At 40.4% G+C, this 26435-nt stretch overlaps 1 protein-coding gene and 1 long non-coding RNA gene across 8 annotated transcripts in view; one reads left to right on the forward strand and one right to left on the reverse strand.

Annotated features, from left to right (window-relative positions):
* Window positions 1-26435, reverse strand: part of LOC117313759 (uncharacterized) — an 82659-nt gene that overhangs the window by 32380 nt on the left and 23844 nt on the right. The window contains exons 2-3 of the long non-coding RNA XR_012323910.1: window positions 7120-7251; window positions 2277-2398 (exon numbers count right to left, since the gene is read on the reverse strand). This is a non-coding gene — a long non-coding RNA (uncharacterized lncRNA). The remainder of the gene's footprint in view (window positions 1-2276; window positions 2399-7119; window positions 7252-26435) is intronic.
* Window positions 14657-26435, forward strand: part of THUMPD3 (THUMP domain 3 tRNA guanosine methyltransferase) — a 28072-nt gene continuing 16293 nt past the window's right edge. For 4 of the 7 annotated variants that reach the window (XR_004528619.2, XM_019944645.3, XM_019944649.3 and 1 more), the window contains exons 1-4: window positions 14754-14880; window positions 16086-16374; window positions 17462-17539; window positions 23772-24248. Coding sequence is in view for 6 of the 7 variants with exons in the window: in XM_019944645.3 (XP_019800204.1) it covers window positions 16120-16374; window positions 17462-17539; window positions 23772-24248 (810 nt within the window). In the remaining variant the exon portion in view is untranslated. Of the gene's footprint in view, window positions 14903-15051; window positions 15183-16085; window positions 16375-17461; window positions 17540-23771; window positions 24249-26435 lie in introns of those variants that run through there. The other 3 variants (XM_019944646.3, XM_019944648.3, XM_019944647.3) reach the window with 3 other exon arrangements.

The raw sequence follows: 26435 nt of genomic DNA on the forward strand, positions 1-26435 counted from the left end.
GTTGCGGAGCACAGGCTCCGGACGCGCAGGCTCAGCGGCCATGGCTCACGGGCTCAGCCGCTCCGCGGCATGTGGCATCTTCCCGGACCGGGGCATGAACCCGTGTCCCCTGCATCGACAGGCGGACTCTCAACCACTGCGCCACCAGGGAAGCCCGAATGCTAGATTTGATGAAGAGTGGATAGTCAGGGAGGAACGGGAGGGTAAGGAGTAGGAGGGAAACTTATCAAGATCTGCTTGTTAGGATTCTTCTCAGGGTCCCTTTGTCTTCAGAGATGAGGATATACCTTTCCTCCAGGTACAGATATCCCCTGCTTTTCAAAAGCTCACTTTATGCCACTTCACTTTTACAAAAAACCTACATTTTCCTGCTTCTGCTAACTGAAAGAAATCTGAAGAGGATTTTCATTTTTACAAAAAAAAAAAAAAAGGAAAATGAAAAAGACAAAAAAAATGAAAATAGCATTTAGCGTTTGTTTTGCAGTGAGCACACATCCAGAGCAGCGTGGCTCCACAAAGCTCCTTCCCCAGGAACTACACTCAGCATCTCGGCACTAGGCACCTCACCTTTGAACGGTGTCTGTGAGCATCTGCGCTTTATCTTCATTTACTTTGTGCATCCATTAGCAAGATGTGTCCTGAGGTAATTGCTTCTTCACCTCGTGCCACTTTGTCTTACGAAAGGTTTCACAGGAATGCTCTACTTTCAGATAGCAGGGGAAACCTGTATAGGGAGGGCACTTCTCACATGAAGGTTTTATGACTTGTTTCAGGGGAGAAGGGTAGGGAGAAGGTCAGAGTGACCCTCCTGATTCTGCTGTGTTCTCAAATTCCTTCAGCTTAAAATACACAATATGCCAAGGTGCCATATTTTGAGGTGGCTTGTCCTGAAGCATCACAGGCATGGTCCCTGGAGCACTGGAGCTCAAATCTTACTGGGTTGTTAGGAAAATCAAATTAGATCACATGTGCAAGTTACAAGACACAGTGGTTCATCTATAAAAGTGACATTCAATAAATGCTAGTTTCCTTCTGAAGGGTACCAGCATACGCCATATGAAATTATGCCTCTTTTGCATATGGATTATTTTAAGCTAAAGGGAATTGAAACAAGCAGAGGCAAGAAAAGCTCTTCACCTCCCCCTAACTGCTTAAAACTAGAGTATAAATTCTCCCTTTTGTAAAGGAAACTTATATTTATGAAAGAACTTTCCATTTGTAAAGGTGTCTCTGTACCAGGAAGAAAGACGACTTTTATCACCTAAGAAACTCTTACCTACATAATAAGACAATTATCATATATTTCCTCCTCTCACTTTGTCATAAGTTTTCTCTCCTACCCAGAAGCCCAAAACCCGTTTTCCTTTGTCTAGCCTAAGATGGTATATAAACCTCAATCATCTGGCCACTTCCTTGAGTCTTGTTTCTTTGTGAAACTCCCATGTGTACCTATATAATTAAAACTGGTTTTCGTCTCTTGTTAATCTATATATTATCAATTTGATTCTTAGGCAGAGCCACAAACCTAGGATGATAGAGGAAAAAGGCTTTTCCTCCCCTGCACGTCCTTCCTATAGGTCATGGAACACAAACTCAGGTGCCTCTGGTGGCCAACATAAATGAGTGCAGCAGCAGGGACTGTGGCGACCTGGAGAGCTCATGTCCACACTAAAGGGCAGTGACCCACTCAGCATCAGCCAGTCATTTCCGGGAGGGACTGCAGGGCCAGCGTTACAGATCTTCCAGTTTTAAAGAGAAGCAGGAAAATTGGGTGTGGAATATGCCTATTTTTAAATGTTGTCAACTAATTCTAAACCCTAGGTAGACCAAATAAAATACATCAGACCCAGGTGCTGCCTGTTTGCAACTACTACAAGAGGGCTGGGCACGCAGATAACTCCCAGTTTTAAGTACCGTCTGAGGCATTATTATGCAGCAAGACCAAGGGACTCTCCAGTAAAATTCTTATTTCACTCCAGCGTGGACTCAATCAATCAGCCTAACTCTCTTCACACTCCAGTGAAACAGGAACCTGGTGCGACAGGATCATTATCACCAGAGGAAAGGACAATCTCACCACGGGTCATCAGCTTGCATTATATAAATGAATCTAAGGGCTCAATATGAGGAAACAATGAAAATGCACTCACAGGGCAGTGAGGCGCAAGCAGTGCAGGAACCCAATTGTGCTGATCAGACTTACAGAGCCAATCACAAATACAGCAGGAGCATTCAGTCAGCACTTTCAGGTGAGATTTTCCCAGTGTGATACTCACTGCTTTCACGCTTCCTTCATCTCTGACTCATTCTTTCCGGTTCAATCCATTTTGTTTATGGATTTAATATCTGGCACTATTCCTCTAAAGAGTTTACCATTTCCCTCTGTCTTCTCTTCCTCCTGTTCCAGAGCAGGGCAGATGGAAAACCAAATAATAAACAATGACAGATGTAAAAAGATACGGATATTTATAATGCTTCAGTTTGGGGCCCCAAATGAAGCTGGTAACAGACATAAGATTGGAGCTGCCTCATCCCTTGCAGGAGAGTCTAAGCATTGTTGCCTCTGACAAATGCCATGCTTTATAAAGCCCAGTAATTATAATTTGGTGCTAAAGACCCACACTTTCCATCGGAATGTGTTTCTTTTATTTTGCCACTTAAGGGCAACTGAGCATTCCATGAATCAGGGATGACCTGATAGACTTGAGTCACCTAGAAGTCCACCGTATGCTCTGGGAAGACCAACATCCAATAGTCTTCTCACCTGTTGGGAAGGTTCGGGGACAATGAAATTGGTACCCAGCCGCACTCCTTGATGTTCATGGGACACAAGAGCCCTATGGAAGAGAGGCTGAACTGCCCACAAGTGGAATATGCTACAACCTGTATGATGGACAGGGGAGTTCCTTTAAAAACCCAACTGTTAGAAGAGACAATAGGACCACTAAGAGAAAATCACCATAAAGGAGGGAGTCTGGCAGGGTGCTGTCTTAGTCATCTCAGGCTGCTGTAACAAAATACCACAGCTAAAATAAATATTTGGATTACGTTTCACGAGACTGAAAATGACTTTTGTGGGAATCTGAGCTTGGCAGTACCCTATGTGTATGGTTACAAATAGCCCTAAATTGCCAAATATAGTGGGAACTTGTTAGCACTTATATTACTTTACCTTACTGACACGTGATACTGTTGACAACTCCTTCTCTGAAATTCTCCCCTCCCTCACTGCCTTTTCCCTCTGAACCTCTCTGGCCACTTTTGGGATGCTACAGACAAGCCTGGTGCAGGTGGAGCGGCAGTAAGAAGAGAGAACACGTGAGGAAGTACCTGTGGAACAGTGAGCAATTGCCTTAAGAAGTAATACCCAGACCCTTGAGGGCTACGGACCCCTTTCCCAGCCTGAAGAGCAGTGAATGGCAGATCAGACTTGAGAGGGACTGCACTGACCCCTGAACTCTGGTCACACAGCTCCACAAGGAGCAGAAGAAACCCCAGCATCTATTCATTCAATGTTTGCTCGCACATTAGAGAGTAAGCAGAAATGAAAGCAACCTTGAACTTGTCCAACTGTTCATTCTCGCCAGGCTTTGAACTTGGATTAGCCTATTACGGGCTGGCCTCGCTCCCCACTCTTCAGTCTTCTCCGGGACCTCCTCCTTCTCACCCTGCCCTGAACTGTAAGGGTTCCACAAGGGTCCCCGCTCAGCCCTTTTCTCACTGTTCACTCTCCAGGTAACCATAACAACCAACCAGTTTTAACCATCACTCATTCACTGATGATCCCTAATTCTGTATCTACTGCCCAGAACTAAGCTTCAGACTAGTGTACCACAGCTTAGTATGTGTCCCACAAACTCCTCAGACTCCACATGTCCAAAACTGAATTGATTTTTCCCTTCCACAATCCTGTCCTCCTCTTAATTCTCTTTCTTGATCAACGGAACCTCCATTAACTCAGCTGAACAAGTCAGAAAACCAAAACCCTGTCATCAGAATTGGCTCTGAGTTTCTTTAAATGCATATCAGAAGGTACTCTAAGGCAGCGGTCCCCAACCTCTTTGGCACCAGGGACCAGTGCTGTGGAAGACAATTTTTCCATGGACGGGGTAGGGGGGAGGTGGTTCAGGCAGTAATGTGAGTGATGGGGAGCGATGGGGAGCGACGGGGAGCGGCAGATGAAGCTTTACTCACTTGCCTGCCGCTCACCTCCTGCTCTGCAGCCCAGTTCCTAACAAGCTGCAGACCGGTACCGGTCTGCAGCCCCGGGGTTGGGGACCCCTTCTCTAAGGATATAGATGAATCATGTTAGCTCTTTTAAAAGATGACTGTTGGGACTCCCCTGGTGGTCCAGTGGCTGAGACTGCACGCTCCCAATGCAGGGGACCCGGGTTCGATCTCTGGTCAGGGAACTAGATCCCACATGCCACAACTAAAGATCCTGCATGCTGCAACTAAAGATCCTGCATGCCACAACTAAAGATCCCGCATGCTGCAATGAAGATCCCACATGCCACGACTAAGACCTGGTGCAGCCAAATAAATAAATATTTTTTTAAAAAAAAGATCAATGTTTATTGACTTGGAGGTGTGGTGTGTGTTTATAGTTCTCAGAAAACTACTGAATATGTCTTCAATAAGCTTTTCCTTCTCTATCCACACTGCCTTATCCTTGGTTCTTACTTACATTGTCTTTTGCCTGAATCACTGCAATAAGCTCTCATGCAATCTCCTTCATTCATATTCTAATAACCACAACTGCCAAAGGGATTTTTTAAAATTTTAACTATATTTAAATACCTTTCTTCTTATTACAGAATTAATACATGTTTATTGTGGACATCAGAAAAGAGTTTGTAAAAGCACAAAAAGATAATCACCATTAACACTGTATTATATATACTTCCAGCCATTTTCTATAAATAAACATACATCTTCAGATAAAAAGGATTATATTATACATACTTTATATGCCCTACTTTTTTTTTTTTTTTTTTTTTTGCGGTACGCGGGCCTCTCACTGTTGTGGCCTCTCCCATTGCAGAGCACAGGCTCCGGACGTGCAGGCTCAGCGGCCATGGCTCACAGGCCTAGCCGCTCCGTGGCATGTGGGATCTTCCCAGACCGGGGCACGAACCCATGTCCCCTGCATAGGCAGGCAGACTCTCAACCACTGCGCCAACCAGGGAAGCCCTGCCCTACTTTTTAAAATTAGAGTTGTGAACAATTTCTTAGTATAAAATTACCTAGTAAAAAAATATTTTATTATTATTTTTTAATTTTTATTTTATTTTACTTTTGGCTGCATCGGGTCTTAGTCATGGCATGCGGGATCTTCGTTGAGGCATGCAGGATCTTTCGTTGTGGTGCACAGGCTTCTCTCTAGTTGTGGCGTGTGGATTTTCTCTTCTCTAGTTGTGGCACACAGGCTCCAGGGCACGTGGGCTCTGTAGTTGTGGCGTATGGGTTCCAGAGCATGTGGGCTCTGCAGTTTGCGGCACGCAGCCTCTCTAGTTGAAGCGTGCGAGCTCAGTAGTTGTGGCGCATGGGCTTAGTTGCACTGCGGCATGTGGGATCTTAGTTCCCTGACCAGGGATCGAACCAGAGCCCCCTGCATTCTAAGGCAGATTCTTTACCACTGGACCACTAGGGAAGTCCCTAAAAATATTTTAAAATATCCTATAATAAACATCTTTGTACATGCATCTTTGTTCATACCATAATTAACTCTTTTGGGGTAGAATTGCCAGGTCAACGGGGATGCATATTTTTAAGACTTTGAATCTTTGCCAAATACTCCATGGAAAGGTTTTACTCATTTATTATGTTTCCACCAGTAGAGTGATCATTTTAATGCAGAAATCAAATTGTTACTCAAAGACTTGGAAAAAACTTACAGCTTCAAAAACACAGGCCAGAGAAGGCTCGGAAATAAGGCTGTTGTAGTCATTTGGGCCAGCAAGTTTCCACATATAGTTGTGGCCCACTACAGTCTTCCTGACGAAACACGAAGAGTTCAAAATATGAAAGTTCTTTCTTCAACTCTTAGAACAAATGCCATGCAAGGCCAAGGACTTTCATTTTTATATATGACTAAGTACTTAATAGCTTTCTTCATTAATTATTAAGAGTGATTAAAATTTTATAGTCTCAAAAAGAAAAAAAGTGCAGTACTGCCAATTATCAAAAACTTTGGCTGCCACAGAAAGTTTGGTAATGATGCAAATTTCCTGCCACACATGTGACAGCACAGATTGCTGGAATTTCCACAGTTTTCAGGAATGATTTTGAGGGGACTGGGGAGACTTCATAGTGTCTTAAGTTTCAAATACAGCCGTTCTTGTATGTGTTATTTCACGGGTCAAATACAGTTGTTTTTCTGGTTTTATGATATTGTTCATGCATAAACGTTATGATATTGCCACTTGGGGTTGCTATTTTGTTCCTCCCTAATTCTTTGTTATCATCAAATTCTCTTCTCACAAGAAGTGGAATGGATGGGTTAGGTGTATTACGAGGTCTTTTGTGCCAATTAACATATGTGCAAATCATTGGTCTGAATGCCTCAAAATCTCACTGCCCTGAGTCTACGTTGATTTACTAAGTTGGTTAACCTAGTAAAGAGACCTGGTAAATTATTGCCTATAAGGTGATCAGATGTTTGAAAGAAGGAAAGAAAACAGAGTGGCTGAAAGCAATTTTGGGAAAGAGTGACAGGAGGCTCACAGACTCACCCTTTCTCCTCCCAACTCTTGGTTTTTAAAACAGTGGTCTTATGTGACAGAATATATGCAGGAATATATATTATATGAATATATATATAAAACAGGACTCAAACATTAGCAGGGGTAAGAGATCTGAGCCACCTATTAGCCTAATAGAAACATAAACAACACTGTGTTGAGAACTGCACCAATACTGTTTTGTACTCAGCTCAAGCTACCCAGCTGCTGGCCTACAGATTCATGAAACTCCTGCTTTGAATCTGAAAGACTAGCAGGAAAGAGGAGAGAGCTCTTCCTACATAAGTGATTATTGGAGGAAATGGAGATATCTGTATAACTGGTTCTGAAGATAGGTTCAAAGTTTCCCCTTGATTTTAAAATATATAGGATTTACCTTGACAAACAGCTCATGAGACGATATGAGAATCTGGTTTTCACCAGTCCAGCTCGCATTTCAACAGGAATTCCGTAATGTTACGAGCCCGAGGAAGAACTGCTCCACTGCATGGCAGTACATTTCCATTCCCTTATGGAGAAAAAGGGGACGAGAAAATTAGCTAAATCAGTTCTGCTTGATTCTGCTCACATCTCTACTGCCAAGAGTAGCAGTTATTCACCAACAGGCACTAGAAATACCCACACACCCAGAGACATGTACAGTCAAGCATTTGTTAGACTATAACTTAATAAGCGTGTTGTTTTCCATTATCCAGGCCTCTAGATAAAATATTCAGTACCATCAAAATTTGGCTTGCCTTAACAGCAGAATTTTATGCACAGTCCTAGGTCAGCTATAAATCACAAATAGTTACTTTTCATCCAAGACAAAGTTCCAAAAAGTTTTCTCTGCCCATCCTCTGAGGTAGGATGAAACAACACCAATGAGGGTCCCTGACAGGCCACAAGCAAGGGTAGGAGAGAAGATGTAATGACAGAAAAAGAAAAGCAGGGATAAGTGGAAAGAAAAGAGAGGAAAGACTAAAAGTAATAGAACATTTATAAGACAAATGTGAATGATCTCATGTGTTACAGTACTGAATTGCCATAGGTTATATTTATTCAGCATCATCTACCCTATGCCAGACACTGTTCTAAGTGCTTTTATATGCATTATTTAATTCATTCAACACACATTCGTGGCACACCTTCTGTGTGCCAGGCACTGTTCTAAGAATGTTCTGTAGAGAACAAAATAGGTGAAAATCTCCTCCTTCTTGGAACTTACATTTCAGTAGGGAAGATCTTATTTAATCATCCAATAAGGAAATGAGATAGGAAAAGTATGTGAGAAGGGACAGAAAAAGAGAATTTAGGAACAGGGAGATAAAGGAGATGAAGGTCAGAGTGAAGTGTCCTTTTCAAGGCTTTCAGATGCTAGAAAGAAGATAAATCTCTGTTCACGCCTCAGCTCCTCCAACATAAAGGTTTTGGAAGGTCTCCAACATAAAGGCTTCGGAAGGTCCCACCATAACCAATTTAGTAAAAAGCCTGAATTGGAAATGTCTGAAGAAATATACTTCTATATTATATCAAATGTATATAGCAATTTGAAATGCTAACAAAGTCTCTCTGAGTAGATATCCTGTTTTAATAAAAATACAAGACCTATTTGTAACAAGCAACATTCACCTGCACATATAACCCTTGTTTCTCTCAGTCTTTTTCAGTGAAAGAGGAAAAAAAAACCCAGTGACCTAAGAAAAGATAAACCAGATATTTGGCTGAATCCCTCACCAGCACCAATTATAATACTAATAGATGCCATTTATTGAGGACTTTCTATTTGCTGTATAACAAACTATCCCAAAACTTAGTCATTTCACAGCAATGAATTATTATTTCTTATAATTATATAGGTTGGCAGGTCAGTTCAGGTCTCAACAGCTCACTCACATGGCTGCATTCAGGTGGGACTCCGGCTCCGATGCCTCTTTCTCCATGTGGTCTCTTACCACATAAGAATCTAGGCTGAGCTTCCCTACAAAGTGGCACAAGTGGTCCAAGAGAGCAAAAGTGGAAACTGCCAGGCCTCTTAAGACCTGGGCTTGGAATTGGCCAACAACACATCTGCCACGTCCTACTGGCTAGAGCAAGTCATAAGCCCAGGCACACTTCTAGGGGAAGGGAAATAGATCCCACCTCTTTTGGGGAGGAATATTGATCCTTACAATGATGAGAATTGTTGGCAACCATTTTGCAGGCAAGCCATCTCACTTGCCACATGCCAAAAACTATACTATCTTAATGAATCTTCAACAGCAACTTATGAAATAATCACCATTTTATCCCTATTTTACAATAAGGAAAATTAGTTCCTGAAAGGTTAAATATCCTCCTGCAAGTAGGTGGCAGACCTAAGACCAGATCTTAATCACCTTCAGAGTTCCAATTCACAACTATCCCTCAATACAACAGTCAGTAGAGTTAGAGGCATTGAACCCCATGTTCCCCCCCCCTTAGGGAAGCAGGAAAGCATGGCAATGAAGAGCTTGAACTCGGATCAAATTGCCTTGGTTCAAATCTTGGCTCTAAGTCTCATTAGCTCTGTGACTTTGGGCTAGTTACTTAGACTCAAGTTCACAATCTTCAGAACAGGGCTGGTAACAACATCTACTCCACAGGACTATTATGAGATAATGCATGTAAAGCACTGCCTGGATAGAGTATGTGCTCCATAAATGTTAATTATTTTTGTTATCCCCTGCGTGTCCTGACTAGTTCACCCTGAATCAAGCAGTACTACAGTGCCAAGACCATGGTCTCCGAGGCTGCTGCTGACCAGTGATCCTGAGTCTATGCAACTTAATCATCATCTTCCCTGTTGGCCTTGCTTCTAATTCTGCTTTGCCTCTAGACCCATGCTGCTGCTGCAGTAACCACTGCAGAGGGTCCTGCTTCACTGTGGTCCCTCTCTGCTCACTAGTTGCACTTCCTGCTTCCTTCTGGAGCTTCCACTTCATGCTAGAGATCTGGTGGCCGTCCGTGTTTATCTAACAACATTCTCCCTTTGTCAGTGCTTTGTTAATTCTTCTGATTACACAAAGGAAGAACGGCTCTCAGGGTCAACCCCATTAATACCTTGCTTCGTCTTTGACTATTTAAAAAAGGCTCACAAACATCCCTTTCTAACAAGGGAAGAGGGAGCAGAAGTTTCCCCAGTTCCAAACATTTGCTGGATGTTTCCTGTACCAACTCAGTTCCTTTTCTGCTGTCTGTGCTTTCAAAGAACTGCCGTGTTTCAGAATGAGTGACCACTAGGTGGCAGGGGTGTTTTGCTCCCCAGCTCATTACCTTCTTCCTCCTTGCAATCTCAATTACAGCCAAAATACAGTTCCTTTTAAGATGAATGAGTTGCTTTTAAATAAACCTACTTATCCATAGGAAGTTTAAGGTGAACGATAAATTTCAAGGACATTCTCTTGAAAATTCACTGTGATGTCACTAATTCTATTGGAGAGTTCTCGCAGGAGTTATATTACTTAAAGCAGTTTTATAGCCTTTGGCTTGACAGGGCTTGGGAAAAGTAAACAAATCTCAGCTTGTTCAGGGCACGGCCAAAGCTGATTGCTTTCCTCTCTAGTTGTTATCATCACCTGACAGGCCAAAGGTCCGTTGGGTTAAGAGTTCATGGACTCCTAGTCTACCATATCATTTCATTAATAGGATTGTAGACACATCACTTGTTTCCCAATGAGGTCCCAAAAGGTTTTCTTGGGGACGATGGAATTTTAGTAGTTTCTTGAGTGAGAAGCAGGTGTAGGGGTATCCTTTCTTTCAATTACACCCCCACAGGAATCCAACCTGGCAAGCGGAATCCTAACAAAATAGGTTGGGAGCTATAAAGAAGAAAAGTAGAGAGGGGCTTCCTTGGTGGCGCAGTGGTTAAGAATCCGCCTGCCAATGCAGGGAACATGGGTTCATAGCCCTGGTCCAGGAAGATCCCACATGACGTGGAGCAATGAAGCCCATGCGCCACAACTACTGAGCCTGCACTCTAGAGCCCACGAGCCACAAACTACTGAGCCCACAAGGCACAACTACTGAAGCCTGCACGCCTAGAGCCCATGGTTTGCAACAAGAGAAGCCCACGCACTGCAACGAAGAGTAGCCCCTGCTCGCCGCAACTAGAGAAAAGCCTGCGCACAGCAACAAAGACCCAACGCAGCCAAAAATATAAATAAATAAATAAAATAAATTTTTTTTTTTAAAAAGGAAGAAAAGTAGAGAAAGGTACAAAGTGGGCAGCAGAAAGGCCAGAAGTGCTGATAAAACCCTCACCTAACAGTATGGGGAATCAAAAGATACTGTCTACAGCTGATAAAACAAAAAAATGTTTCATATATCGCTTAAATTTACCCCAGTAAATTTAACATAGAGGAACAAACTATATTGGGCTGTAACTTTAATGGGAGGGGAAGGGAGGGGGAAATAGGCTAAATCTCAAGTACCACAACAGACTTCACAGATAACGCCAAAATTGAAAAAGCAAAACATAGCACTTCAAGCATGCTATTTAGCGACATGGAGGAAATCACCATGTAAACTAAAGGCAGACGTGGTTAACAGTCCTTGCTTCCGTACAAGAGCAGAGGAAGGGACAGGGCTGGGGAGTGGCTGTACTCTTTAACTTTCTAACCACGATATTGTTTTACCCTTATGAATAGGCAAGGATAGACAGCTATTAGGGTAAAATAGATATGTGTTCATGGGAGCAACTACCACTCAGTTCCTAATTTGTGTCACTGTATCTGATAGGGATTATTAAATTTAATCATTTGCTTATTTACTTAGGGGTCACTTTAGTTTACTATAATACAACTACCAGTTAGGAATCAGAAGCTTCAATTTCTACAGGTATGTGTTACTTATTCAAAACTGGCATTTTCAAGCAAGGATGCACTTTAGTCAATATTTTCACAGCAGATCATCAGGGTTTGTCTGATGTAAGCTAGAATACTATTTTGGTTCTGGTTTATGACTCTTTGCAATAAACCAGAACCAGAACTCTAAAGAGCAAATATGTCCATTTTTACTTCCTCTGTAGCATTTTGGCCTGAGCTCTTGAGCATTCATCCCCCAGCAGAATATGGGCACTTTGAACCAGCAAAATCTGCTAGGTCTGACCCTTAAACTTCCTGTTCTTTACCTTGTTTTCAAACCCACATCCAATTCATCAGCAGTGACAGGTCATCCCTCAAAATACACTAGAATCTGACAATTCTCACCACACCCACCCCTAATATCCTAGTTTGAGTCATCATTCTCTCTCACTTGGACCACTGAAATGGCCCGGGGACTGCTTCCATTCCTGCACTCTACTGTTCTCCGTGCAGCAGCCAGAGTGATTCTTTTAAAATCTAAGTCACGGTGACAATTTGTAAAACATTGGCCTATATGATGTACCCATCCCATCTTATCTTCTCCCTCTCTCCCCCTCATTCTCTCCTCCCAGTCTACACTGGCCTCCTGGCTGGCTATTCCTAAACCCTGTTGAACATGTTCCTGCCCTCAGCCTGGAATGCTCTTCGCCCAGATACCCAAATGGCTTGCTTTTCATTTCCTTCAGGTTCTGCTTTGTCACCTTATCAAAGAGGCCTTCCTGACCACCTGATATAAAATAGGTTTTCCCCTCCATCTCTCTAGCACTCTTCATTAGTTTTTCTCCGTAATACTTATCATCACAGGGATGATATGTGTATTTTTCTGTATTGTCTGTCATTTCCATTAGCATATAAGCTCTAGAAAAAATTTTCAGTGCTGTATCTTTAGTGCCTGAGAGTGTCTAACATGTAATACATGTTCAAGAAGTTCTGTTGCAGACTTCCCTGATGGAGCAGTGGTTAAGAATCCACTTGCCAATGCAGGGGACACGGGTTCAAGCGCTGGTTTGGGAAGATCCCACATGCCGTGGAGAAACTAAGCCCGTGCGCCACAACTACTGAAGCCCGCGCGCCTAGAGCCCGCACTCCGCAACAAGAGAAGCCACTGCAATGAGAAGCCCACGCACCGCAATGAAGAGCAGTCCCCCGCTCGCCGCCACTAGAGAAAGCCCGCATGCATCAACGAAGACCCAACGCAGCCATAACTAACTAACTAAATTTACAAAAAAAAAATTCTGTTGCTTCAACGACAGACCTAACATTACAGGTAGTTACTGTCTTAGGGTAATGTTTCCCCACGTGTGTGACCTGTTTATGAGAGACAATTTAAATAGTATAAAGGTATGCATTAAATAACACTGAATCAAGTGGAAAGAATCTTTTCAATATTTTAATCCCTCTCATTATGTCAAGAAGGTCTCATTTAATGCAATTTTGTCTCTAATACTTGATAATTTATCCTTTTAAAAAGCAAATGGGCCTCACATTTAGAACCTTTTATAGGGAACACTATCTGGCCAGCATTTAATAACTTTGTTTCCACTGTATTTTTTTTAATGGCACGATTTATTTTAATTATGTAACACGTTAATCTCATTTAAAGCTTGCAAGAACTCTTATGAGAGAAGTAGCATTTTGCATGTGAGGAAACTGCAGAAGAGTTTCCCATGACACCAAAGTTTCCTTTAAGACAAACTTCACCAATTTAAATATTTTAAACTGTACAATTCAGTGTTTCTTAGTAATAGTCACAATGTTGTGCAACCATCACTACTTCCAGAACATTCTCAACACCCCAAAAAGAAACCCCATACCCTTTAGCTATCACTCCCCAATCTCCTCATTCCCCCCAGCCCTAAACAACCACTAATCTTTCTGTCTGTATATACTCGCCTATTCTAGACATTTCATACAAATGGAATATGTGGTCTTTGGGGACTGTTGTTGTTTTTTTTCACTTTGCATGTTTTCAACGTTCATCCATGTTGTAGCATGTTTCAGTACTTCATTCCTTTTCTTAATGACTGAATAATACTGCATTGTATGGATACACCACTTTTGTTTACCTATTCATCAGCTGAGGGATATTCTGGTTGTTTCCACTTTTTGGCTCTTATAAATAATGCTGCTAAGCACATTCATGTAAAAGTTTTTGTTTGAACATCTGTTTTCAGTTCTCTTGGGTATATAGCTACCAGTAGAAATGCTGGATCATAAGGTAATTCTGTTTAACTTTATGAGGAAAGGACAAACTGTTTTCAACAGTGGCTGTACCATTTTGCATTCCCACCAGCAAAGCCCAAGTGTTCCATTGCTCCACACCCTTACTGAAACTTGGCATGTCCACTTTTTAAAACTTTTAGCCACTCAAATAGGTATTTCACTGCGGTTTTAATTTGCATTTCCCTAATGACTAGTAACCTTGATCATCCTTCCACGTGACTGTTGACCATATGCGTGTCTTCTCTGGAGAAATATTCCAAATGGCCTTTGCCCATTTTTAAATGAATTACTTTTTGTTGAATTGTAAAATCTCCTTCTAAAATAACTTGTTGAAACTATAAATTTAAAGAAAAGTGTTAAGTAAACAACAGTACAATTGGGCAAAAATAATGAAGGCAATGTACAACTCAGGGACTAGTTTGAGCAATACTGGCTCAGACGCTAAGAGCAAGCATTCTGGAGTCACAGCACCCAAGTTCAAATCCCAGTTCTGCCTCTAAAGTGCTGTGGGGGACGTTTTGGGCAAGATACTTAACCTCTGTGAGACTGTTTCCCCGGCTTTAAGAGGGGTGGCCCCTGCCACTTGAGAATTATTGGAACAAATTAAATGACGCGTGTGAAGCGCTTACTCAGTGCCAGCGCCGCTAAGCGCTCTCTAAAGTTAGCTACAAGGACGTCTGGCGACGAAGCCCGCGGCCTCCCCGGTTCAGCTTGCTGAGGCGCCTGTCCGCAACCGCAGAAACCAACCACCACGTACTGCACGCCACCGCGCACAGCCCTTTACACACACGCCCTTTCCTCAGCGACCTCGCACCGGCGCCCGCCCCTAGCGCGGAGCCCCTGTGACCGCGCCACCAGACTTCCGTTTCCGGGGCACCGAGGCGACTTCCGGCGCGGTGACCTGGGCGCGCTGGCCTCGGCGGCACCGGGAGCCGGAAGGGTGTTCATTGGCGACCGGTAACCGGGCGGCGGGTGGGAGTGGCCCGTTGGGGCGCTGCTGACCCTCGGCAGGGAAGGGCGGCCTTCGTCTTGCGACCCGGGCCGGAGACTGGGTACACTTCAGCCCGATCCATGGTGGAGCCCTTCTCGCTACCTTTCCCTGGGCTTCACCTGCTCCCCAGGATCCTGTGATTAGGGCCCTGGGGGTGGGAGTCGGGAGACGTGGGTTTCATTCTAGCCTGCGCCATTGGTTGGCTCTCTGACCGTGGTAGGATACGTCCTTTCGTGGGCTTCAGCTGCCTTATTTAGCAGATGGAGGTCGTTATCACAGTGATTGTGAGCTCCTTAATGGCAGGAACTGACATTTATTTGTGTTAGACACTGTCGCCTGTCCCGGGTACAGAACAAGAACTGTGTAGGTACTCTGGGCCTACTTGTTTTGGCTCACGAAACTTTGAAAATCTGCCGAGAACTATTGATCTCCACCTCCCACCCAGCTCTTTAGTCCCTCCTACTCCACCCCGCCCCCCACCCTACCAAAAGCTCAGATAAAGGAAATTTGGCTTACCGGTTTAAATAGTTCACAGGTCTCTCTTGATGCCCATCCAAGCATCCCAGAGCCTATCCTGTCCTAGGCATTCAAATATTTGTAGTCACTAGATAGTAGGTGCTCAGTTGATCATTTTTTAATGCATGAATCACTGTCCATTTCAAGGAGGAAGATAGATATCCTTAATTAGCAAGTTTTAATCATGGGCCTGGCAGTATGCTATTCCCACTGAAGTCTTACAACAACTCTAAGAGAGGCATTATTCAGTTCCCATTTGGCAGATAAGGAAGTTGAGGCAATGGAGAATAAACTTGTTTTAGGTCATTCAGCCTCTGAATGGTGAGGGCAAGAATTCAGACCCAGGTCTGAAATTCCAAAGCCCCATGTTCTTAACTGCTAGCTGAAAAAGGACTAGATGTAGAAATATTTTTGAATGTGTTGTAGCAACTTCTGTTTTGGGATTAACTGTTGTAGTTATGCGATGGCTATCATCAAGATAGGTGATCCCAAACCAAACATTGCATGCTGTGGAAATACTCTTGTCTGTCTCCTTTTCTTCCACAGTACCTGTATTGCTTGTTTAATAATATTTTATATCCTCCACTTTGTACCCATGTTATTCAGTCCTTTTATCTTTGGTGAATACTGATTCCGTTGTGTTGCATTGTTCTGCCAGACCTCCAAAGCAGATGTTTTTAGTTATAGTTGAAATAAGAGGTGATAACGTTTAGGCATTATTTCTTTTTCTTTTCTGTACTACTTTTAAAGGGACTATATTCAGGACCTTGGAAGCACTGCCAATATGTCTGATGTTCAAGAAGCCACTAACCAGCTCCTGGATGTGAACCTTCATGAGAACCAGAGGTCTATACAAGTGACAGAAAGTGGCCTCAGAAGTGAGTCTGAACATCTCCAAGTCACTATTGGAGCCACTGTGCCTACTGGTTTTGAGCAAACAGCTGCAGATGAAGTGAGAGAGAAATTGGGGTCACCGTGCAAAATCAGCAAAGACCGGGGCAAGATATATTTTGACATTTCAGTGGAAAGTCTGGCTCAGGTTTGAATGAAGCAATGTTTAAAATAGTTTTCTAAATATATCATTTTATGGTTACTTTCTAGTTTACAGACCTCTCTGGAATCCTTATTGCTTTTCTTTTCTTTGCTCTGCCCCAAATCAGGTAATTTTAAAGTATTACTGCATTTTCCATTGGGTACTGATTTGTAAGTGTGACTACTAGTTTGCTTTATTTTTTAGAAGTGATCCTAGTATTTCCTGAGGATGAATTCACCAGAAAGGATCCTGTGAGACTTATGAAGAAATTCTTAGTATCTGCTACGCCTCTTAGAATTTATTTACTTCAGCATCTAGCTGAAGTGTAGACTTCAGTGGTGAAGCATAAAGGGAGAGATTTTTCTTTTTATCTGTGTCAAATTTATTCTTGCTCAAAAGTAATTAGGAATCACTGAAGGTGAGAAGTGAAGGTCAGCAAAACTGCCATCCCACTAAAGTAAAAGCTAAGCTGTATCTCATTACTACATAAGCAACATGAGGGCAGGGATTGTTGCCTGTTTGTTTGGTTTTTTTCTTTTTTTTGGTCAATATCTCCCAAGCTCTTAGTATCTGGCATATAGTAGACACCCACTACATATCTGTGGGATGAATTGGTAAGCAAGTATTTTTCATCCAGTGTTTTAGATAACAACTCAGCAGCTTTGTAAAGATAGGCCCTACCATTATCCTCATTAATTAAGGATTAATTAATTTTATTCCTAAAATTGAGCTTAGGAGTAAGTAATTTGCACAGGGTTGCTTAGCTAATAATCACAGAGCTGGAGCTCAAACCCTACCTATACAGTACCCCAGAGAGCCATGAGGGCAGTATAAAGCCCCACTTCACTGTCTTCCTCTCTCCCTTCCCCCCAAAACCCATGTTGCCCACATAACACTTCAAGCTTCTATCCTGCCATCTGTCTTTTTTCCTTTTCTGTAGAGGAACAGAAGCTGGGAAAAATTTTAAATACAAATTATAGGTATTAGCTGCTTTAAAATCTTTGTACCTGATTTTTATATTTAAATGCTGATAGTTTATGCGCTTCAAAAGTTTTTGGAGAAATTTGTTTCTAACATTTTTTTCCCTCTCCAGGTTCACTGTCTGAGATCAGTTGATAACTTATTTGTGGTTGTTCAGGAGTTTAAGGATTACCAGTTCAAAGAAACAAAGGTGAGCTATCCCAAACGCAGTAGCTGATTTTCAGCCGTCTTCCCAAAGAGATTATTTCCACTTTTCACATTCTGTGTATCGTTTAGCATTACTGCTGCTTTTAATATAGAATACTGGGAGACTTTTACAGTAAAATCCAGAGATTTATTGATAGTCCATCGCAAAAGTTGCTTTTAAAAATCATTATTGCAGGGGGTGGGGAATGGATGAAGGGAGTCAACAGGTACAGATTTCCAGTTATAAGTAAGTCCTGGGGCTATAATGTACAGTATGGTGACTGTAATTAATACTGTATTGCACATTTGCAAATTGCTAAGATAGTAGGTCTTAAAAGTTCTTGTCACAAGAAAAAAAATTTTAACGGTATGGTGACAGATGTTAACTAGATTGTGGTGATCATTTTGCAATGTAAACAAATACTGAATCATTATGTGTACACCTGAGACTAAAATAATATTATATGTTAATTGTATTCCATTTTCTAAAAAGATGAAAGAATAACAACAAAGAAATAAATATCAATATTGAAAAACTTATAAGAAATAGAACAAATTGTTTGACTTTCTTACAAAAGATGGACACCTTAGATGAGCTTTGCTGATGTATATGGTTTCAAAATAGAATTGCTTCTAGGCTGTGAACCAGAGTAGGTGACAGTTTGTGTCATCTACAAATAACACTTTCTCTCACCATGCTCCTTTTGCCCTGCTTTCTTCTCTAGCTTGTTTTTTGAAATAAAGCCAAAGTAATATCTAAATACTCCTTCAGTTGTTAGGATAACAGCTTTGTCCCCAACTTGTATTTAGCATCTGATTCCTAAATATTGAGACGCTGCCTAAGCTGAACGCTGAAAATAGATCACAGTGAGTCTTTGGTATTTTTCCAGATTGCTTTTTGGTCTGGTTTCCAGAGTCAAATGCTTGAAAACTTTTTTCTTTCAGTTTTATTGCCTATATTAGAAATAATCTTTTTTAAAGTTGTGATGTGCTGCCTAATTCTCTAATTTTTATTTATTGACAACAGGTTGATTTCAAAAACTAAACTGATATGAACCCCCAACCTAGAAAAAAACAGACCTAAAAGAACTGAGACTCAAAATAGATGATAATTTTATTAACTAAAAATGTAACTTCTAACACTAGTTTTATAACCCTTCAGCCTTCTGATAGGCATTGCCAACCATATCATATCTATAAAACTAGTGAATAGCAGGCAGGGTACTGACAGTTTTTGCTCTTAAGTATTTCAAAATTGTGATAGTCAATTCTATACATGAATAAATGTTAACATATTTTTTAAAACTATAAGTGTCCATCTTAAATTCTTGCCTCTAACCTACTAGGGTGTTATTAATATTTTCTTCAATTACTATGTTTTTGTCATCTTAGAATTTGTATTATTTTGAGCATTTTTGGAGGTGAATTTGTTATTATGGAATGGTTCTATATGAGCCAGGTATTCAGAGTTGCCTTGTAAGTAACTGCAAAAGATATTACTGGTGGAAGTCCCAGAAGAAGAGCAGCAGGGATTAAGGCAGATTTTCTTTCATTTTTTTTTCTTTTTTTAAAAAATAATTTCACCTTTTATTTTTTTTTTTAATTAATTTATTTATTTTACTTTTGGCTGCATTGGGTCTTTGTTGTTGCACACGGGCTTTCTCTAGTTGCGGCGAGCGGGGGCTACTCTTCGTTGTGGTGCGCGGGCTTCTCATTGCGGTGGCTTTTCTTGTTGCGGAGCACGGGCTCTAGGTGCATGGGCTTCAGTAGTTATGGCACTCAGGCTCAGAAGTTGTGGCACATGGGCTTAGTTGCTCCACGGCATGTGGGATCTGCCCAGACCAGGGCATGAACCTGTGTCCCCTGCATTGGCAGGTAGATTCTTAACTGCTGCGCCACCAGGGAAGCCCTGAGGTAGATTTTCAGATCTCTGCAAGGGCAACTTCTCTTGTGTATAACCATGAGAAATTGTTAAGCCCTCCACTTTGTGGACTTAATTTGGAACATGCCCCCAATAAAACCTTGTTTTTAAACATTCGCTTCTAGTTTTCATTCTGTTGACCATCAGTTTTTCTTTGTTGCATTATACTTTCTCATGGCTTATAAAAGCCTGTTAGTTTAAGCATTCTAATGGGTTCTCTTATTTTTAAATATTCAGATGATATCATGAATTTTATTAGCCTTTTTATTAACTGATTTAAAAAAAGCTAACATCTGTGATTAAAATTTTTTTAAGCTACTTTATACATGTTCTTAGAGCAAAACTGTAAAGACTGAAAAGATATACAGTGAAAAGTATTCCCCTGTTTTCATACCACGTGTTTCCCTCCTTGGAGGCAACAACTATTACCAATTTCTGAGATATCCTTCTAGAGATATTTTATGAATATGTGTATTTTATTTACATATTTACACAAATGGAAGTATGACATACATACTGTCCTGTGCTGTGCTTTTTCTCATTTTTCTTGGAGATGATGGCAATATCATTGTTGGATTTGACTGTATCACAATTTAATCGGTCCCATTTTAGGACATTAGGATTTTTCACAGTCTTGCTATTACAGTAGTGCAATGAACATCCTATATACACCCTTGTACATATTCAGTCTGAGGGTCATTTTTCTGTTTAATAAGTTTATCCCATTGATGTTTATTGACACGACAGAAATGTTTGGTCTTGGTTCAGTCACATTTATGCTACATGCCTTCTGCTTTCTTTTTCTTTCTTTTTAAAAATTTATGTTACGTGTTTTCTTTGCTTTTTCCCCGTGCACGTGTTTTAAAATATTTGGAAGGCTTGTATTTGCTCTCTACCTATTACCTTTATAAATACAACTTAATCTACTGCTTACACAGTATTTTTGAATCCCTACTAAGAGCAGTGATGAAATTGGCATATTTCCCACATCTCTCTTGCTTCCCTTTCACCTTCCAGTTTTATAATTTTTCTTAGTGTTGAACCACATGCCTTTAAATCCTTTAAATATACTTTTTTAAAAATCATCTTTATTTATTTTTTTTTTTAAAGATTGGATGAAACCCGAAAAGCTTTAATGCTGCATGAAAAGTCACTGAGATTATATTCTGGAAGCACCAAACTGCCTGTGTTTTGCACTTTCTCTGCTAAGCATTCATTTCTATCCTTTGACCTTGGGGTATGAGAGAAGAGGATATCAGTGTGCTTAAATTACTTCCCATCTTCTGTTCCCTTTCCCCTCTAAGGACAGGCCACTTTGTAACATTTACATTCTGTTTTGCAGTCATAATCCCTGTATTTGTTTTCATTTTAGTCCTATAGTTAAATTGATTATAGACATACTACCTGTCCTTTTGTTACAGTTTTTATCTCTTGACTGGCATGAGTTCACAAATGTTTGTCTTTCACCTTTCTATTTGATTAATAGTTTGGGTTTAAAATTTGGAGTCACGCTTTCCTTCCTTAAGAATATCATAGACAATGTTTGTTCTCTTCTAGCATGAAATGTTGCCATGGAGAATTCTGAAGTCATCCTGTTATTTTTCCTCCTTATTTGTTGCTTTCTTGTTATTTTTGCTTGATGCCCAGATGATTTTTTTTTTTCAATTTTGAAGTTCACCAGGGTACATCTCCTTGTTGCTAATTCCAGTTAAGACATGTCAGTCTGTAGAGAAATTCACTTCCATTTATGTTTCTTGAAAGTTTTCTTGAATTATTTTTTTAGTATGTTTTCTTTATTTTAAATCCCTCCATCAGGGATAAACCAGTTATACATACAGCAGGATCTCTTTGACTGTCTTTGATGTTTTATCATGTTCTCTCTAATCCATTTTAAAATTTTTGCTCATTTTTATTGTATTTGCTTTACTTTTCTTCACATCCCTTACTGTGTTTTCAGCGGTGGCTTTTATATGTGGTGCTTTCAATATGGTCTTCATTTTTGCAGTGGTTTGTTTTTTTATTCCACTTTTCTTTGAACTCTACAAGATCCTGTTTCATCTCCTTCTGGCGGCTCCCCTCATCTTTTTCCTGCTTTTATATCTCTGCTTTGAGCTCTTATTTTACAAAAGTATCTCCTTATTACATTTTTTGATGTCATGTCAACATATTTGACCACGGTTTTCAGCTGCTCTGTGGCAGTGTCTTTCTGGTCACTGGATTTAGTCCACTGTTTTTCTGTCCCTTTTCTTCTTTTTTCTGTTCATATAAGTCTGGTGCTGATAACTTTTGATAATTGCTCATCTTTGAATGAGGTAGTTCCTCTTGGGCCTACTGTTTATAGGAGGTTCAGGAACTGTTCCAAGCTAGCAAGAAATCCCTCTGGTTCACTGTGAAGTTCCTTTTGACAAAAGGTTGTGGTGAATGAGTTCTCTTCCTTTTTTTTTAAATAGCTTTATTGAGGTGTAATTTCCATACCACTTAATGAGTTCTTTTAACCATTACTTCTCCCTAGCTGGAAGCATTCAGCAGCTTTAGGGTTATTCACAATGTAGAGTATCTCTCCCCATCTCTACTCTGTTTCCAGCAAATAGAGCATGTCTATGAGATTCCTTGTTCAGCCTCCATTTCTCTCCTCTGCTGCTTCTGGGTACAAACGAGATCCAGGGACGCTCCCTCTCAGTGCATGTACTTGTTCCCTGCTGTTCCAGAGAAGAGTTTATTTCCTACTGCTCTGCAGACTGCTCTCCCCTTTGTCTGAGATCTGTAGTCATTCTCCCTCTGTTGTCTTTCTGCACCTCTGCTTTACCTTCACTGAACCTGGGAATTCTTATGTTAGAATTCTTATGTTCTGTTTCTAGGTTACAGATATCATGTAGATTCTATTAGGATAGAGTTGGTATTTCTGTTGTTCTTTTCTTTTAGAGTGGTTTCTGAAGAAAGAAAGGGGCTGTACCAGTGTTATCCCACCATGTTAAACCTACAAGTCCTATAGATGCCCTTTATATGGAAATTATTTGTAAATAAAATTGAATTTGCCCAACCTGAAATTACCATTATTTCATCAGGTTTCAAGTAGTATTAGAGCCTTCACTCATTTCCAATTCAAGTCTCAGCTCCATCAGTCAGCACTGATTTCTTTCTACTTTGATCTTCAGTAACATATACTGTCTGTGCCAGTGCTCTGCACCAGAACTTCTGATGGAAATGTTGTATGTTTATGCTGTCCAGCATGATAGCCATGTGAAGTGTAGCTAATATGACTGAGAAACTGAATTTTTAATTTTAAATCATTTAAAATATTTCAGTAGCTGTATGTGACTAGTGGCTGTTGAATTGGATAGCACGGCTCTGTACCACCCATTTTAACATTTTACCACATATCCATTAGCTGTTTACTGAGCACCTTTTTTACACCAGACACTGCTCTAATGTGTGGTTTATAGCAATGGTCAAGACAGCCAAGGTCTTTCCACCCTGTGCTTACCTTCTGGGAGGAGCCTAAACCTAATAACTTTAGATAATGTTAAGTTCTCTAAAGAAAATAAAATGAGAAAAGAATGACTTGAGAGGATTACTTTAAGTAGAGCAGGTCTCTCAAAGGATGTGCCTTTTAAATTGCTGTTAAATAATGAGAAGAGAACCAGCAATGCAGAGAGGCCATATGAAGCAAATACCTTCCAAGCAGAGGTACGAAGCTAGGGAGAGAATGATCCTGAAGTGATGTAAGAGACACAGGCAAGAGTCGGGTTGTTTGGGCTTTTTAAGGAAGTTAAATTTTGGGGGGTGTAATGGGAGGCTGTTGAGGGGCTTTAAGCATGATCAGATTTACTTTTCTAAAAGATGACTATAGATACTATTTAGAAATTGGATAGATACATTTTTAACTGCTTAAGCTTTGGGTTTTTTCTTTTCAAAAATAGTTAATTTGTATACACAGCACAAAATTCAAAAGGAAGTCAGTGAGAGGTAAGCTGCCCTCCCTCCTCTGTCTTTCATCTCCTCATTTCCACTCACTGGAGGTAACCACTGTTAATAGTTCCTTATTTGCTTACATTTTAATCTTGAATCCCAGCCTCTGATCTACCATTCTGTCTTGTATTATTCTGTCGTAGCCTTAATTTGTGTAAATCTTAATTTTCAGTGAGACTTTAATTTCCTCAATTGCAGACATTATATTATTTACTCTTTTGTCCTGTACTCCTGCCACCCCCAACATAACAATTAACATAGTCTGTAGGCAAAGTAGGGGTTTATTTGTTCAATTAAAGTGGTGAGAAATGAATGAAATGAATGGATTTCATTCTCTCTTTTATAGGAAGAAGTTCTAAAGGATTTTGAGGACTTGGCTGGGAAGCTTCCATGGTCAGACCCTTTAAAAATATGGAAAATTAACACATGTTTCAAGAAAAAAAAAACAAAGCACAAAAAGATAAATCAGAATTCAAGTAAAGAGAAGATTGAAAGTGGACGAGGAGACAAAACAGATGAGAGAGATGTCAAAAAAGAGTTCACTAACAATGTCTTAGATTCACAGATCTTAGACTATTATGAAAATGCAGCCATCAAAGAAGAGATATCAACATTAGTAGGTGATGATTTGACATCTTGCAAAGATGAGACTGAGGAAAGCTCAAAAGAAGAAACTGATCCTGAAGTGCTGAAGTTTAGAGTCACATGCAACAGGGCAGGAGAGAAACATTGCTTTTCCTCAAATGAGGCGGCAAGAGATTTTGGGGGTGCTGTTCAAGATTATTTTAAGTGGAAGGCTGACATGACCAACTTTGATGTGGAGGTAAGTGCAGGCTCTTACTGTGAGGATTCAAGAAGGCTCTCATAAATGTGTAGAATTTTCAAGACTAACCCAATCTTATGGACAAATTAAACTGAGGCCACAAAGCTAATAGGGTATCTTTTTTTTTTTAACATCTTTATTGGAGTATAATTGCTTAACAATGGTGTGTTAGTTTCTGCTTTATAACAAAATGAATCAGTTATACATATACATATATCCCCATATCTCCTCCCTCTTGCGTCTCCCTCCCTCCCACCCTTCCTACCCCACCCCTCTAGGTGGTCACAAAGCACCGAGCTGATCTCCCTGTGCTATGTGGCGGTTTCCCACTAGCTATCTATTTTACATTTGGTAGTGTATATATGTCCATGCCACTCTCTCACTTTGTCCCAGCTTACCCTTCCCCCTTCCCATATCTTCAAGTCCATTCTCTAGTAGGTCTGCGTCTTTATTCCTGTCTTGCCCCTAGGTTCTTTTGGCCATTTTTTTCTTAGATTCTATATATATGTGTTAGCATACAGTATTTGTTTTTCTCTTTCTGACTTACTTCACTCTGTATGATAGACTCTAGGTCCATCCACCTCACTACAAATAACTCAATTTCGTTTCTTTTTTATGGCTGAGTAATATTCCATTGTATATATGTGCCACATCTTCTTTATCCATTCATCTGTCGGTGGACACTTAGGTTGCTTCCATGTCCTGGCTATTGTAAATAGAGCTGTAGTGAACGTTGTGGTACATGACTCTTTTTGAATTATGGTTTTCTCAGGGTATATGCCCAGTAGTGGGATTGCTGGGTCGTATGGTAGTTCTATTTGTAGTTTTTTAAGCAACCTCCATACTGTTCTCCATAGTGGCTGTATCAGTTTACATTCCCACCAACAGTGCAAGAGGGTTCCCTTTTCTCCACACCCTCTCCAGCATTTATTGTTTGTAGATTTTTTGATGATGGCCATTCTGACCGGTGTGAGATGATATCTCATTGTAGTTTTTGATTTGCATTTCTCTAATGATTAATGATGTTGAGCATCCTTTCATGTGTTTGTTGGCAATCTGTATATCTTTGGAAAAATGTCTACACAACGACTCAAAACCTATGGGATGCAGCAAAAGCAGTTCTAAGAGGGAAGTTTATAGCAATACAATCCTACTTAAGAAACAAGAAACATCTCAAATAAACAACCTAACCTTACATCTAAAGCAATTAGAGAAAGAAGTACAAAAAAACCCCCAAAGTTAGCAGAAGGAAATAAATCATAAAGATCAGATCAGAAATAAATGAAAAAGAAATGAAGGAAACTATAGCAAAGATCAGTAAAACTAAAAGCTGGTTCTTTGAGAAGATGAACAAAATTGAGAAACCATTAGCCAGACTCATCAAGAAAAAAAGAAGACTCAAATCAATAGAATTAGAAATGAAAAAGGAGAAGTAACAACTGACACTAAAGAGATACAAAGCATCATGAGAGATTACTACAAGCAACTATATGCCAATAAAATGGACAACGTGGAAGAAATGGACAAATTCTTAGAAATGCACAACCTTCCGAGACTGAACCAGGAAGAAATAGAAAATATGAACAGACCAATCACAAGCACTGAAATTGAAACTGTGATTAAAAATCTTCCAACAAACAAAAGCCCAGGACCAGACGGCTTCACAGGCGAATTCTATCAAACGTTTAGAGAAGAGCTAACACTTATCCTTCTCAAACTCTTCCAAAATATAGCAGAGGGAGAAACACTCCCAAACTCATTCTGTGAGGCCACCATCACCCTGATACCAGAACCAAAGATGTCACAAAGGAAGAAAACTGTAGGGTATCATTAACAAGAGCATGGGCTATTGAGACAGAGCTAGATCCAACTTTTGACTCCCTAACTGTGTAACTTTGGACAAGTTATTCTCTCTGAGCCTCTGTTTCAAATGGAGCCAATAATAGTTTATACCTGTGTGTCCTGAAGGTTAAATGAGATTATACATTTTAAGTATCTGGTGTGATACCTGGTCTATACTACATGCTTAATAGATGGGAGCTATTAAGACTTGAATTTTCTAATTTCTAATCTAGTGCTTTTTACAACATTATGTGGACTTTCAGATTATAAAATTCAAAAGAATTAAAACAACTATTTTGTTTTGTGTGTCTTGGTTTCAGACTTTGCTTCTGAAGTGGAATACAT

Source organism: Tursiops truncatus, chromosome 10 (genome assembly GCF_011762595.2).
Source record: "Tursiops truncatus isolate mTurTru1 chromosome 10, mTurTru1.mat.Y, whole genome shotgun sequence".
Classification (NCBI taxonomy): Eukaryota; Metazoa; Chordata; class Mammalia; order Artiodactyla; family Delphinidae; genus Tursiops; species Tursiops truncatus.